The sequence below is a fragment of the Bidens hawaiensis genome, unplaced genomic scaffold, assembly GCF_021521415.1.
Source record: "Bidens hawaiensis isolate Kalapana, Puna unplaced genomic scaffold, B.hawaiensis_p1.1 tig00002338_1, whole genome shotgun sequence".
NCBI lineage: Eukaryota > Viridiplantae > Streptophyta > Magnoliopsida > Asterales > Asteraceae > Bidens > Bidens hawaiensis.
The window spans coordinates 1,599,516-1,615,701 of record NW_027491126.1 but is presented as its reverse complement, the minus strand read 5'-3'; the positions used below and the strand labels follow the sequence as shown (position 1 = coordinate 1,615,701).

General features: G+C 37.9%; 1 protein-coding gene and 1 non-coding gene across 3 annotated transcripts; one reads left to right on the top strand and one right to left on the bottom strand.

The window, feature by feature from the left end:
• Positions 1–2,629: 2,629 nt before the first annotated feature.
• Positions 2,630–2,724, top strand: TRNAS-ACU (transfer RNA serine (anticodon ACU)). The gene is made up of 2 exons: positions 2,630–2,666; positions 2,689–2,724. It is a non-coding gene; the product is annotated as a tRNA-Ser (tRNA).
• Positions 2,725–9,291: 6,567 nt separating this feature from the next.
• On the bottom strand, positions 9,292–14,986 carry LOC143618754 (type II inositol polyphosphate 5-phosphatase 15-like). Of its 2 annotated transcripts, XM_077090851.1 has the most exons (11): positions 14,146–14,986; positions 12,554–12,809; positions 11,679–12,480; positions 11,468–11,598; positions 11,301–11,385; positions 11,051–11,216; positions 10,908–10,948; positions 10,549–10,816; positions 10,339–10,462; positions 9,902–10,262; positions 9,292–9,816 (listed from the first exon to the last, which is right to left on the bottom strand). In XM_077090851.1, exons 1-11 carry the CDS (start codon positions 14,948–14,950, stop codon positions 9,454–9,456), a joined length of 3,402 nt encoding a protein of 1,133 aa, XP_076946966.1. In that variant the 5' UTR covers positions 14,951–14,986; the 3' UTR covers positions 9,292–9,453. The 2 variants fall into 2 exon arrangements, with proteins under 2 accessions (XP_076946966.1, XP_076946965.1); XM_077090850.1 differs by having other exon boundaries at positions 10,908–11,216.
• Between the last annotated feature and the right edge of the window lie 1,200 nt (positions 14,987–16,186).

The following is a 16,186-nucleotide window of genomic DNA, read 5'->3' as shown; positions in this document are numbered from 1 at the left end:
AACAGAAATGTTAACCAAATTTGGTATTCTAAAGGCATAAGCATAAGTGCAAAGGCTTACCAGGCGCATCGCTGTCAAAGCAAAATCCCAAATCAACAGGGATGAACATATCTTCGAAGCGATCGGGGAAAGCAGCTTCCCCAGCGCCCAGCGCGACAGAGCCACCCTCCATATGCTCATCATAGGCGGCGTGGACGTATTCCTTGCTGACTGCATAATACAAGACAAATAATATCAGTAAAACGAATTATATTCGCGCAGAAATAATGAGCTAATAACTCACCTAAGCCATCAACCTGAATGACAGGCTCAGTCGCGCTGTCGGTCCACCTCTTGCTCATACCAACCCCCACCAGCGCCTCCTCGCAAATATTCTTGGCGGGAGATGGTTCAGCAGTCAACTTATTAACCCATGCGCCAGTTGGGTTTTTAAGAACATTTTCATCCGCAGGCGCAGAAGTGATCGCGCGCATGGTCATGCGGATGGGAATCACACCAGCCTTAATATAAAAAAATTTCTCAGGCCAGTCATGAAGGCTTTTGAAGGAAACAGTGCAGCACTTAACCTTCTGACTGCGAGGAATGAAGGAGAACCAAGAATCTTGGATTTTTGGCTGGTAAAAATATTGAAAGCGCCGAGGGGTGGGCTCATCGCGCTGAGCTTTGCACATGAACTCAAAATGAGTCATGCGCACAAGTCCACAAGGATGGACTTGGGATATGTGAATCCCATGAAACTGAAGCAGCGTACCCATAAACCTTGTCATCGGGAGACGAAGGTTACAGTGAGTGAAAAAGTGGCAGTATAAGGAGATATAGCCGGTGGGCGGATCTGCCGCCGTTTGCCCGGCCGCCGGGAGCAGACAGCCGTACTCAGGGAGAAAACCCTGAGAGGCGATGAGATTGTCGAAATCAAACTGTTTCAGTTTGCAGGGAATCTCATCCCACCTCTTCACTGTTTTGCTCTTCCCCACCTCCTCCGACGAGGCCTCGGCAGCCCGTTTTCCCTTGCCGGTCTTCTTCAAAGTGGACATGACTAATGATTTTACACGGCGTTTGCTGGGGGAGATTGTGGTGTCTGGGTTATCAGACATACAACTGTGAATCAAACAACGGTTACTTCAAGAACGGAAATCTGGAAGCAAAAGACAGGCTCTTACTCGGAATGAAAATGGAAGGAAAGAAAAAGCTATGAAATAACAATGAAGATGAAGAATAACAACTCAAAAGGCTTGCTTTTATAGGCCCAGGAGAGAGAAAGAAACAGGTACTGATCAGAGTTCACGCGCCCCCACTCGCAGGTGCAGGCCAACACGGACGCGACACGTGTTCCTGACACTGTGTGAGGAGACATGAAAGGCAACTGTAGCACCTCGAGCACACGAAAAGTCTGACACATGTCTCCATCTCTGACGCATGTCAGCACCAACCAACCATGTACATGGACGATTCATTTCAACCAAAAGGATAGAATTTCGCGCAACGATGAGAAATAAAAAAGAAAAGACAAACCCTATTAAAAGAGCAAACTATTAAGTCTAATATCTATCTTACCTCGCTCGCGCGAGACAAGACACACATTAGACTGGGGGGCTTGAAGAGGTATGCACCCGCCTTAACATCGAGCGGGGCGGGTCAACCCACAAGATATAGACAAGAGGCTTGAAATCAAGATGTCATGAAGGCACAAAGCTAAAACCTATGCGCATGGCGCATATCACATGCTCACGCACCATATATGCTCACGCATATCACATCTGCGCGTGGCGCATATCACATATGCTCACGCATCATATATGCTCACGCATATCACATCTGCGCGTGGCGCATCTGCGCGTGGCGCATATCACATATGCTCACGCATAAAACATCTGCGCATGAAACATCTGCGCGTGAGAATAAAGAGAAGACCTCGCGCATCCTCAGGATAGGCGCATATCACACATGCACATAATCAACCTCGTCCTTATCCAAATCAGGATAAGGACAACCCTGATTGTGCTCATCAGACAACCTTCCAGAAGGTATCCTTTAAGGAATAATGAATATGCTGATGTTGACAGCTGCCAATGAAAGGTGGACAACTCAGCAAAACCCATGTGCTACCACGTGATTGCACATGGGTCAGGTGAAATACCTTGGTCAGAGAATAATCAATGAAAAAGCACCAGGTGTCCTAAGGACACGTGGCGCGAAGCAATAGGAGGAGGCCAAAAAGGCCCTAATGGGATCTGAGCCCAATCATTGGAAACTCTAACACTATAAATACCACACCACCTCTACAAGGGGAGGTAAGCAAGAAAATACACTCTAAATCCTTACTCAATCTCAGATTATTATTATCTTCTCCTACAATCTCTTATTCTCACACCGGAAGGTTACCCCAAAGAGGACCCCTCTGTCCCTTTCTGAGGGGTAAGTTCACGGTGCTGCTCGTTTTGTAGGTGGAAGAATTCATACTCCGGAGAACCATCGGTGATATAGCATACTCATACCCGAGGAAAGTTGATCGTCTACCAGTGAGTCGATCCACGTTTCTTCAATCTTCAATTTATTTAAATACCAAACCATACTTTCCGACCATCTGCTTATTATTTTGTTGCACATCAATTGCCTTTGTATATACAAACCGACCTTAGCTCAGTTGGTAGAGCGGAGGACTACTGTAGTAGGCAACAACTGACTGGTATACTTAGGTCGCTGGTTCGAATCCGGCAGGTCGGATGTATTATTTGGTTTTTTAACTTTATTATAAAATCGTATAATTTTGCATTTTTCACTGAACTATATATAGTTTTATAAACGTGTTTGTGTTAAGAATATGCACTTACTAGGTTAGAACACGTGTGACTTGATCAAAAATATTATAAAATAAAATGAAAAAACATATATTCATATTATATAGACAACTAGTTTGAGCCCCGTGTATTACACGAGAAATTGATGAACATTTTAAAATTTGAACATTAATCAAAATACAATTGACAAAACAATTATCATATATTGTTAATAAAATTATAATTTATATTAAAATATAGAAATTACGAAAGAAACATTACGCAAATATTTACTAATAAGAAAAAAAAATACTTGTACACTATGTTTGCGGTTGTGTTGGTCAATATACATAGTTTATCAATGATCAAAATTTTTAGTCAATGCCTGCCTGTAAATCTTGACAAAGCGATGTAGATGTTCGTGCGAAAACACAGGTGTTCTTTCAAGTACAAGCCAACCATAAATAATAAAACAAAATTATGTATTAAATCTTAATCTTATATATATATATATAAATGAAATCTTTTTAAATTCCCTCAAACCACCAGATTGATTTATTTGTAAATGAAGAATATCATGCATTTAAACTGAATTAACGGGTATGAATTTCACCAAACCCAGATAACCTTTTAAACGGGTTATAACGTCTCATTATATTAAAAATTAATCTTATTAAATATTTTATATGGAAATCCTATAAAATAGGGATATACTAAAAATTACTATCCGTTTTATTTTTCAAGTACTATTTATAATTAAGAAACAATTTTATAGTAAAAAACCAGGTCATATGTCTCACTAAACCCATATAGCTTTTAAACCGGGTTATAACCCTTTTCATCATTAAACCCTAAGTATATTAATAACTTCCTTACAATAAATATAATTAAAAATCCAAAAAAATATATTATATTAGAAATGAATAATATAAAACAATCCTGTATTGTAGGGAATAAAAGCTAGTTATATATATATATATATATCATAGCTAAGAAAAGAAAAAGATGATTCTAGCATTTCAAAATAAACCATAAGAATAAATTTAAATAGCTAGTATGACGATAAACAAATTTATGAGATTGTAGTCAATGTATATATTGATAATTTTTAAAGAAGAAAATATTTTAATTGAGTTTTATTTTATATACCTGAAAATACTAAAAAAATAATAATAAAGCAATGTTCCAACCACCTCAATCCCATTTGGCATGTTCTTTTTCTATAGTTAAATTGTTTCATTTTATTAGTTAAGGATAAACATGACGTTAAAATACAAAAAGAAAAAAAGAAGAAGAAATAAATAAATATTAACACACTTGCTTTATATATACATAAGAATAAGGCTATAAGGCTATTTTGGGTTGGGTAATGACCCACATGGGATCCAAATAACAAAATTGATTTGAAAAATGTGAGGTTGATTGAGAGAGTGACAAGTGGCACATGGTAGCATTCTTTTATTCGAGTAGTAGATTATAATAATCTAAGTAAACATATAAATTACAATTCTATAAATATTTCCTTGACTTTGGTTTACAGTCATCGCAACATATGTAGCGAAAAATTTTAATGTATATCAAATAAATTTCAATAAAACTAATTAAATGTATCGGAAAAATTTAAGGCTACTTTAAAAAAGTTTAATTTATCTTTATTTATGTAACGCACTATTACAAAGTTATAAAAATAATTTAAATGTTTTCGTGAATGACCCGTTTACAACTTGATTGAAAACCATTATAATATCCACAACAAATCCTTTAACCCATTTACTAAAATGGATCCATTCAACTCCAAGTCCAAGATGGAGACTAACTGAGATTAATTTTATATATTGAATTGATCACATAAGTCAAAAGTCACTATAATGTGTCTGCTTTAATCAGTGTACTTTAATTTGATGATTAAATAGAATTTATGGGCTTGTGAGCTCTGATGAGAGTAAATTAAGGAGTACTTTCCTCTTCTCGGTGGGTCTCGGCAACTTGTCCTTATAGCTGTGATCATAATTCCCATGTTTCATTTATATTTATATAGCATCTGTTACATTGCTTTGCATTGATCGATGCTTTGTTGTTATGGGTTTAAATCTAATTATTTGATTTATAAGGGTTGTTTTAATATAATCAGAGTAGTTAAGTTTATTCTACTTAATCTCTAATTTCATTTCAAGGTGATAATGTCACAACTGAAACGGTCGAAACACCTCCAAATTCCATTAGAAGAGATCTTAAGGGAACCAAAAACTTTGAAGTTTGTATAGGTAAAGGCGGATATGGAAAGGTTTACAAAGGAGAACTCATCGTCTCCGGAAAACCTACCATGGTCGCTATAAAGCGGTTAAATGAACAGAGTGGGCAAGGGTTGAAGGAATTTTTGACCGAGATTCAGTTGCTCTCTGGTCAAAAGCATCCAAACGTGATCTTTCTTCATGGTTATTGCGACGAAGAAAAGGAGAAAATCATTGTATATGAATATGCGAAGCGTGGAAGTCTGGACAAGTATATAAGGCGTGACAATGCCACGCATACTCTTACGTGGGTGCAAAGACTCAAAATGTGTGTTGCTGCTGCCCGTGGATTGAATTACCTCCATAATCGCGTTGGAAAGCATCAAACCATAATCCACCGGGACATAAAAAGTGCAAATATTTTGATAGACGAAAACTGGGTTGCTAAAGTTTCTGATTTTGGATTGTCCAAGTCAATATGTTTAGCATGTTTAAATAGAAGCGATGTTATTTCTCACCCTTGTGGGACACACGGGTATTGTGAACCCGAATACGCTCATACTAAAATAGTGAAGAAAGAGTCTGATGTGTATTCTTTTGGTATGGTATTGTTTGAAGTTTTGTGTGGCAGGTTGTGCACCATTAAAGACGATGATGGCTTCATGTTATCATGTTCATCGGTCAAAAAATACTACGAGGAGAACAGATTGGATGAGATTATTGACCCTAGTATAAGGGGAGAGATCGACCTCGTCTCCATGAACAGGTTTGCATCAGTAGCATATGAATGCTTGCAAGATGAGAGAGAACAACGACCGACAATAGACTTAGTCATGAAAGAGCTTAAAAATCATTAAAACTTCAAGTTCTATACATTCTTTTTAATAGAAACAAGGGAATACCAAAAAAGAAAATATGACCATTTAGTTTTTTTCTCAAGGTTCTCATATGCCAACCTACCAAAATGCAGTCATGTACAATTTATTTGACCAAACAAAATCTAATCGCAATTTGGCGATAACTTTTACCTTGTACTAACAAATACTTAACTACCTAGAGAGTCAAATTCGTCACCAATTGAATGATTGAATCAACGATAACCCAATCTGTGAAATGATTTCAAGAAAATACTCTTTTAAGTGATGAACCCATTGCCTGCAAATACATACCCAAATAATAATAATAAATAACCAAAATATAAGATATTGTTGCATTTAAAAAGAATTTAAAACTTTTTCTTGCATGCTTGACTCCCTCTAGTAAGGGTTTTATTGGGTATGATTACAGGTATCTCAAAGTTCAACCTCAAATTTTTACGCGGAAACGGAATTTATAGTCTCAAGCTCAAGTTCTTACTCAAAAACGGAAATTCACAGTTCGTGTTCAAATTGTTACCATCAAAGCTTGTATCCCCAATTTGATCTCGAGGTAGCAAGGCTCAAAGAGAAAGTGCGCAAAATTAGAGAACCCACTCTCAGCATACAGAAGGGGTAAAGATGATACTAACTCTAAGCTTTGGCAGATACATGCAAAGTATCATTATCATTTATGTTATGGTAGCCACTTAACCAGTTAAATGGAGGGTATAAATATTAAACAGGTTTAGAAACTTAGTAAGCATTAAACAAGAAACAAAAATAAGGACATGTGGCATTTGGCCCGCTCATTGTTCCATGCAGCTTGTTGATCCAAAACTTTGAGCTCAAAGTCTTCACTAATCCTAACACTCTATTACTTAACGGGGCAGGTTTAAGGCGTGGAGGGTATTTAAACAATTTGATGTGGACAACGACGGTGTGCTTAACCGAGGGGAACTAGAAGCCTTTATTTATGCTACACACCCTGCAGTTAAAGTTGAAGAAGTGATGCTTCCCATCCATGTTAATAACTTCTACAAATTGTATGAAGAATATTTTGATGGTGAAAAGTGTCTTACTTTCAACGGCTTTTTACTGAGCTTGAGCCTTGACGAGGTCCACTTTCAATTCGAATCGACTCCTGAGCAATTGAGGTTTGTATTGTTTTTCTTGATTAAATTACAATTGCCCTTGGGGGTGAATGTTAATCAAATATTCACCGGTGAATGTTGGAAATGTGCAGAATCGACAACCTTTTGGTTTCAAATGTGTGTATTGCAATGGCTGTTCTCTTGTTATCGCTCTCACTCATTACCGAGGCATTGTGTAACAAAATGGAAAAATTGCTTGTTCCTACTACTTTGGAAGTATCAGGAGGGGGTTCGCTTTTTTTGCTTCGTATTGGTGTGAGGCTAATAAAAAGTATACAACTTCCAACTGATGGGGCTATGGTAAGTGTAATTATTATGTTCGTTATGTTTCTTTCCGTTTATATCCTGTGACATTTGTAAGATTCAAAACCCTTAACAAAAGATTAAGTTCTAGTTATTAATATTTAGTAGTAATTTATCATTGGGATTAGATAGTTAGTATCATAACCCTTAACAGTTAAGTTCTAATGTTTTATTTTTAAACTTCAAGTTTACCAACAAAAATAAAAGCTTTCTTATTTTGTCCACAAAAGTCCATCAACTCAACTTTTACATATTTACGTCCCTCAACTTGTTAGTTTTGAATATAGACATTTATGATTTGCGTCCCTGAACTAATTAGGCGGGCACGCGTTGTGCCTCAAATTCTCAAATTGCGCTAGTTGAGTCCCTGCACTTTTTGGGTTGGCAAAACTAAGACCCTCCATCAATTGACCGTCAGAGTTTCCATCCACAACAAGGGCAATAACGACCTTTCACCCCTAACTTCACATAATTCGCGTTTGAGTCCATATGGCTCATGAGGTATTCGGTTTGAGTCCATCCAAAACTCCGGCCACCTCCTTCGTTTTCCAGCGAATGTTGTTCAACCATATTAAGACCTGTCTTCAATTGAATACAAGTCAAGATTAACTTATGAGGAGATAAGTTAGTAAGTTAAAATAAAAAATCCCAAACATCCCCTCACTCATCTCAAACACAAAAATTTTCCTCACCACACCAACTTTTCTTACCACAATAACAGTCCTATTCTTGTTTGTTTAGACTTTTGGGTCAAGATAAACTCCCTTTAAATAAAGTTTTATTAACAGTAATTAAGGTTCTGAAACCTTCAAGTGGTGACGGAATGAAAATTCATAATATAAAGTATTGTTCTTTTGTCAAGTTCAAAATTCGTTTAGTAAGATTACAGGTTGAAATCAAGATGTTATATATGGCTTTTGATCAGGTAACGAAAACGAGTTTGAATGATGTATTTCATTACCTCGATGATGCTGGTTTTTATGAAGCCAGGGTATAATTTAGAGGAAAGAACAAAAACAAAATATGACGACTTAACACAATAAACTGTTGGATTATAAAAAATAAAAAAACACACAACAAAACCTCCTTATCATTGAACGATGACCAACACACACAATTAATCAATATTGCAAAATTATTGGATGAAAGGAAACAAAAAGATTATTATAGATATCGTTAATCAAAAGTTGCTTGAAACAACAAGATTGCTTGAAATAGGAGACCGTGAAGGGTAACAACCAGTTGGTAGGACACCAATTCGATTAGAATATGTAATTATATTGTATTGGTGGAGGTCGTGGTGGTGATGGTGATGAAGATGGAGGGACGTAAACTGAATGTTTTAAACTAAATGGACGTAAAAAGAAAATGATAAAAGGGCATAATAGTCATTTCAGGTTTCCTGAAAGACGGTCAACTGATTGAGGGGTGCATTTTTTTGCGTCCAAAAAGAACAGGGACTCAACTAGCGCAATTTGAGATTGGGGACACAACGTGTCCTCCCAACTAGTTCCGAGACGCAAATCATAATTTTCTCTAAAGAATAGTTATTGAAATCACTTGTAATAACTTATAATAACTTCGTCATTGCTTACATGGCAAAAATATAAAATACAATATGCTGACATGTACTATCATGCTGTCATATTTTTATTACTTAGCTTTTTTCAAAACAATATATAGTACTTGTCCTAAAAACAGCTCATTTGCATACACAGATTATATCATCGTAATATAAAGAGTTAAAAGTTTAATCTTCACAATAACTCATTTTCTTCTTTTTCTTCAGTGTGCTTCTTGATAGTGATCTTACTGGTTATTTTCTTAATATATCTTGAACCTTTAAAAAACTATTGATTATAAATCAATAATAAATCAAGATTGAGGTGCTCGATTCCCATGAGTTCTCGTCCTGAATCAATTAATTTAAAATTGAAAATTTAAAAAGTCAATTTATTCACAGTCCTTCAATTCTCACACATATATATTATGATCTTAATATATAAGATTTTAAAAAACCTTATGTACACGTCCTTCAATGAACACAACCAAAAACAAATCTCAATACACATTAGAAGAATCAGTTTCTCTTGTCAAAATGGGTATAAACCAATATCCAGAAGAAGATCATGCTTCAAGGGGTATGCAGATCGCGTATATGGTCAACCACATCACGTGAACCAGTCAACCACTTCATATCAGTCCTGTGAAGTACACTTGCATGGTCACGAGCTGAGCTGTCAGGTTTCTGCTCCATAGGCATAGGCCGGTCCGACAAGCTTTGGTTATGACGCACACGGACCCTATGACATTTTCTCTCTGTTGTACAGCTCCCCCTCACTTCAACCACCAGCATAACTTCCTTATCGCGGACGTCTTCACACCAACCATTTTGAGGAGCACCATCCACATATTCCTTAACGGTTTCATAAGATTGGTGATGAACTGAAATCTCCACAATATGGTTTGGTTCTATGATACCAACCGTCGGTTTCACCTGAGTTAATCCAAATCCAATGAATGCGTCACAATAATGTAGTCCGAACGATTAATACTAACACTGGCAAAAAAAAAATACTTACCTCAAGCCATCGTGGAAACCCATAAGCACCGCGTGGGTGGTGACTGGATGTTTGTTTTCTATCTTTAATAGTACACTGGCCTTCACATATTACTTTAAATAAAGCTTTGTCTTCCCCGCTTTTATTGGTGATCCGCAACACCGATGTATCATTATCCTGAAGAATAATGTTGTTTGTGCTGAGAATCGCATCTGGAACATTGCATTGTTCTTCAAGAATACGCCTGATTTTTTTATTAGATTTGATGATTTCTCCAAAAAGTTTTCTTCTTTTCGGCTCATCTACGCGAGCCAGCTCCACATTAAAGATGCAACGCACTGGTTTATGATCACTATCTGTCACATCCATACAAGCTTCGTACCTAAAAGTAAACAAATTTTTCAGTAAACAAATGATCTATTAGTTATGATTCACTCAAGATTAAGTAAAGCACTTACTGCAAAACTGAAGAAACTACAGGACAGTTTAAACTGCATATATCTGATGAATCTGGACGGTTGTCACGATATAAAACTCGGTCACACCATGCGGGAATCCGCTTTTTCTCTCCAGAATCGTACCCTACGAAATGACAATATGAAAACAATTAGACCTGCATTAATTAAGCAGCTTCATAACTATATGATAATATATATTTGATTATATACCTGCTAAACCAGGTTGATGTCTTTCAAACTTGTAGGTTGGGGGGAATGTAATAACTGCTTCACGCATTCCTTGAAAAACAGTTCCAGCTTTCATTTCAATATGAAGCTGATCTTTCTCTCTAAGCCAATCAAAGCTTCTCTGAGAGATAAAATCCCGCGCTTCATCGTAAGAAATGTCATCAAGACGATAATTAAAGTCGCCTAAAAAGACAAACATGTCTGCCTCGGATAACTCTGGCAACTCACTCACAGACAGGCTACCCATAGCCTGCAATAGCCAATAGCATGACCCATTTATGTAAAAGTCAGTTAATTTGGTTCCAACAGGTAAAAGATATCAAGATTTTGAATGTACCTACATTTTCAAGACGGGTGGTTTGGAAAGCAGATGAGGCTGCAGCTGCAAAAAGTAAGGCGGATACCAAACGAGAACCATAGAGAATCCAAAGTGAATAAGATGAGGTGGCAAGGAAGCAAGATAAAAAAAGGTATGGCAGCATACCAGAAGATGCATTCACAGGATTAGGTGATCGACTGAAGGACATTGTCTTGTAAACGTGATCAAAATCAGCATTACGGCGGTTGACAGCTTCCAGATGTGCAGCGAAGTGACAATTCACAAAACATATAACCCGCCCATATATTCTCATCCTCAAACCAACTGCTCCCTATACACACCACACCAGTGAGTTATTATTATTAACAAAATTGAAATTATATTAAAGATGTAATACAAGTAATCTAGAAGTTACCTTGTTACCGATAGCATTTCCAAATCCACATGGAACTGCTGCAACATCAATATCTCCAACATTACCTCTAATATTATATCTGACCCTGAAATGACATTCGATACCAATTAAGATTGGATAGCATGGTTTAACCAGAAAAGAATAAACAATCATTACGAAATACTCACCACACACCAATAAGCATGCCTGCCAACTGTCTAGAACCAACACGGTGAAAAGTCGAGCCTTCATCCAAGGTTTTACCAATCATGTCTAGCCACCACTGACCTGCAGAACTTCCCTCAAGACCAACCTGCATCTGCACCAAAAAAAAACAGATATGCTTGAATGTTTGTTCCTTTTTTTAAATTCAGATATTGAGAGACAAAATGGTCTTACAGTTTCTCTAGCAGCAGACATTGCAAGAAAGCCAGCACCCATTTCAACCTCCTGCAATCCAACAGCAACAATATCTATGTCTTTGGCTGCAGAACCCAGCCATGATATAAGTGAATCATGTGTGGCTTTACCTTGTGCAACATTCCATGTACCAGCCAAAATTTTAAAATTTTCAAGCTTTGTGTATAATAATTCTCTGTCAGACAACTCTGAACATAATATTTTATCCAAAGGTCCAGGTGTCAATATACTCCATCCGTGTATGCCACCATCATTAGCCAACGTAAAGATGTAACCCGGCCCCACAGCCATATCAATAATAGGACTGCCATGCGCAACCCACTCTCCAACCAAATTACCATCAAGATCCAATACATGTAGTGTTCCACTTGCATACCCAACCCAAACCCGTAACCCAAATGTACATAAGCAACGAATGGCATAGGAATGATACTGGAAATCTTGCAAACGGTTTCCATTTGCATCCCACTTCACAATTAATCCATTTGCAGATCCGGTCCAAATCTTTCCATCAGTTGTTATGATTAACGCTTCGATTCTTCGGCTATCGTCACCAAACCCTCCTTTTGCTGCTACTCGCAGAACAGCATCAGCGGCTCCCATTATTGCATTACGTGAACGCTGAAAGAAACTCATTGAACTTTGTAATTTATCTTTCTTGGTTTGAGATGCAAATTTCATCTTTGCTTCCTCTTCTGCCGTCAGATCTTGTACTGTTGTTAGATTTTCAGCCAGTCCATCCATATTGAACACCTTCAACAACTCTCGTGTATACGCATCCCTGCAGTTAAACATTATTTCAGTATATTGAAATTCATGTTAATAAAAGTATGACCACTAGATTAGTCACTTACCATAATGCAAATGATAAAGTGCCGGCACTCCAAACTTTTGCACCAGAACGATCAGATAACAAATATCTAACATCTGCTGAAAGTATGCTACAAGATATGCCATTTGCGGTGACTTGGTTCTTGAGATCAATGTATGATTTCCCAACTATCACAGATGCCAGGTGCCTTTCCTCTCTTGTCAGTACGCAAACCTTTTCAAGAGCTTCCCATGGCCAGACAATTAGCGCACCACCCTCGGATCCAGACCACAGGTCCCCTGGTTGAAGTTTAGATTTAGATGAAAACCTTAGTTATCTAGAAATCTAGAATGCGTCATAGAGTACCAGAATATAAGCAATTTTATTACATGTTGTACAAATATTTGAAGCATGGTATGATTATTGTTCCTGTATCCAGCTTTAGCGTTCTAGGCTTGTTTCTAAATTTTCTCGTCTAATTAAGAAAAAAAATATATATCTACGCACGCACACCAGGCTAGAAACCTGTGTATTATACACGGGTTGAATAAAGTATTATAAATATTAAAAAGTGAAGCGGAAAACAAACTTGAGTATAATTATTAGGTGAGTAATCAACGGTCTAAGTTGCTTATAAACTAGTTAACTGCATAAAGCATCAGCCACATCACACGCATCAGCATCATGCGATATGTGCACCGACCGCAGCGACATGATCTCATCACCACATAATGTGATGCGCACATTTCAAAACCAAGTGCGTAACATAGTGCTCCTTAGTCCTTAGGGGTGTTTTAAAAATACCAGGATGCTTGGACGGTAAATGAGAACTAAGTAAATTTACAAACTACGTCACAAAAAGCCGTAGTCATTAACCTTAGGGGGTGTTTGGTAGAGAGATTTGAGGGTGGAGAATTAGGTTTCTCTTGTTTGGGAGAATTAGGCGGAGAATTGGGCGGAGAATTGGTTTTCTCTGAGAATTGGGTGTAGGCAAAAAGTAGAGAAATCCAATTCTCTCCATTTGGAAGAGAAATGGAATTCTCTCTGCTTCTAAATCGCGTCTCTGCTCTACTCCGTTCGCGTATGATGATGATGATGCTCCGACCGGCGATGGTGATGATGATGCCGACGTCCGGCACGGCGGCCGACGCCGCAGCCACGTCCGTTCGCGTCTCTGAGCCAAAACGAAACCCTAAATCGCGAGGCGGTGTTGCGAGGCGGAACCCTAAATCGCGGTGTTGATGTTGAGCGGCGATGATGATGACGCTCTACTCCGTTCGCGGTGTTGCGACGCGTCTCTGAGCCACCATTTCTCCACCATGATGATGCCGAGGCGGAACCCTAATCACGTCTCTGCTCCCGTTTCTCCACCCATTTCTCTATTGTACCAAACAAAGGAAATGATTGTCAATTCTCCACCCATTTCTATTTCTCTCCAATTCCATTTCTCTCCCATTTCTATTTCCATTTCTTCCCATTCTTTTTCTCTGTACCAAACACCCCCTTAAAGTCTCGAAATTGATGTCAAAACCAGATTAAATCAAATACATAACATTCCAACAAACTTAAAACATCAACAGATAACAATAACAATAACAATTTCAAATACCACAAGTTAACAATAAGATGCATTACCATAAGATGAGATAACCAAAGACAACACCGGTCCACGATGCGCCTGCCACGAAAGACACGGCTTAAACGGAACATCATAATCCTCACAACACTGATCCATCCTCCACCCCCGGATCTTCCCATCCTTATGCCCACTCCACACCACCGTATTCACATCATCCACCACCAAACACACCGTCGGCGACGTCGCCACCGACTCATACCCCGGCACCTCCGCCTCAGCGTCCCCATCCTCCGCCCCGCCCGAATACATCTCACTCATATCCCAAACCCTCACCCCACACTCAGACCCAGCCCACAACTGCCTCCCATCCCCAGTCCCACTCAAAACCCTAAGAAACCTCCCAATTTGAGATTCCCGAAGCGGATGCGGCCTAAACTCGAGACTCGGAGGCCGGTCGGGATGCACAGCAGCCTTAATTGGTAATTTAAACATCCCACGGCCACCACCACTACCTATAAACTCCGGTAACGCCTCTTTGCCATCCGCCGTCAATAGCTTCCGGTCTAGATACTGCATCATGTAATCCAACCGGTTTCCGGCAGCCTGAATTAAAGAATTATCACCGCCAGTGGTAGAACCACCACCGGCGCCGACACTTCCGGTGGAGTAAAAGCCGTCTTCGGATGAGGAATCGTAGAAGCGATCGAAGACCATAAGCGGTTTGCTAGTGGTAGGGGTATTATCGTCGTCATCGAAGGTGATTAGATTAGGTGAACTGTTGCCGGAATTGAGTTGTGGACTTGCCGGAGATGAGTTGAAGGATGAGAATAGATCATCGACGGCGTGGTGTTTGGAAGCCATAGTACAATAGAAGTTGAAGTCAAAAAGTCAAAGGAGAAGATGGGTATTTATTTTGGAAATGATTTGTGTGAAAATGTAGGAAGAGAAGGTGGGAGATACGTGGAGAGGATTCGTCTTATATTATTACGTTCATCAATTATGAATATTATGACGTGGTACCCCGTTTTATTATTGTTAGTTGGACAAATAATAGACGTTGCTAACTGCTAACTGCTAACTGCTAACTGTTATATGTAAATAGGTTTTACGAGACAACGTAACGTTTTGGTTGTTTGTAGGTTAGGGGGAGAAACTAGTGATTATTTTTTCATCTCGTGTTTTTTATATCAAATTGATTTGGTAATTTATTGGTTAAGGCATAAAGCTGGTATCTTAGGCAATCGGAAGATTGAGGTTCTTCACGCGATAAATTTTACGGCATGTTGGTGTATATGAAAGTCGAGAAACAAAGCGGTTTTATAAAACAAACCGGCAAAATTATCTAAAATTGTTGAAGATATTAATGCTTCACGTATTGATCTTCGTTTGGTAGCATTTCTTGGAAATAATAGTGTAATTTTTCGATGTAAATTATGCTTTTCTGGTTGTATTATTTGTTGGTCCTAGCGTCTTGCTATTTTGTTGAATGAAAGTTGTTGTTAAAAAAACGTATTTGGTCTTTATTACATCTTAGGACGGTTTACGATTTGGTTTTAACGAGTTTTAGGTTAGATCATTAGTAACGATTTTTTTATAATGAGTCAAAACCGAACCATTACCAACGGTTTGATTTTATGGTTTGGATTATAAATTTCTAATGATTAAATGGTAATTCAAGGAATCAGATGAGAAATTGAGCTTAATTTTTGACAAATTATAAAAAAGGAGGACTAGCACATGAGATAAATGAGAGTGAAATTATAATTGAAATGTTGAATGTAAAAGGCTTATCAGATAAGTCAGTGTAGGTTGATTCAGTTTTGATTCAAGATTGATTAATTTGTGATTATTTAGTTTTTTGTAAAACTGTAAAATCGTCACTCTAGTTCGTTTTTAATAAAAAAAAAGAGTATATTTGATTGTTTCAACTTTAAAGAAAATGAGATACATGTAAATTAAAATTTAGGGGGTTTATATATATGTAATTTAAAAAGTTTGTAGGATCTATATGTAAATGTGTCCCATGTATATAATCTCTTAAAAATTAATTTATTTATAATTATCTTGTTCGGTTACCCCAGTCTAGGCCGAGTATTC

Coding starts and splice junctions, on each gene's coding strand:
- LOC143618754 (XM_077090850.1), bottom strand. CDS start 14,950: ATGGCTTCCAAACACCACGCCGTCGATGATCTATTCTCATCCTTCAAC. Junction 12,481..12,553: donor ACTTTATCATTTGCATTATG/GTAAGTGACTAA, acceptor GTTTAACTGCAG/GGATGCGTATACACGAGAGT. Junction 9,817..9,901: donor GGTTTCCACGATGGCTTGAG/GTAAGTATTTTT, acceptor GGATTAACTCAG/GTGAAACCGACGGTTGGTAT.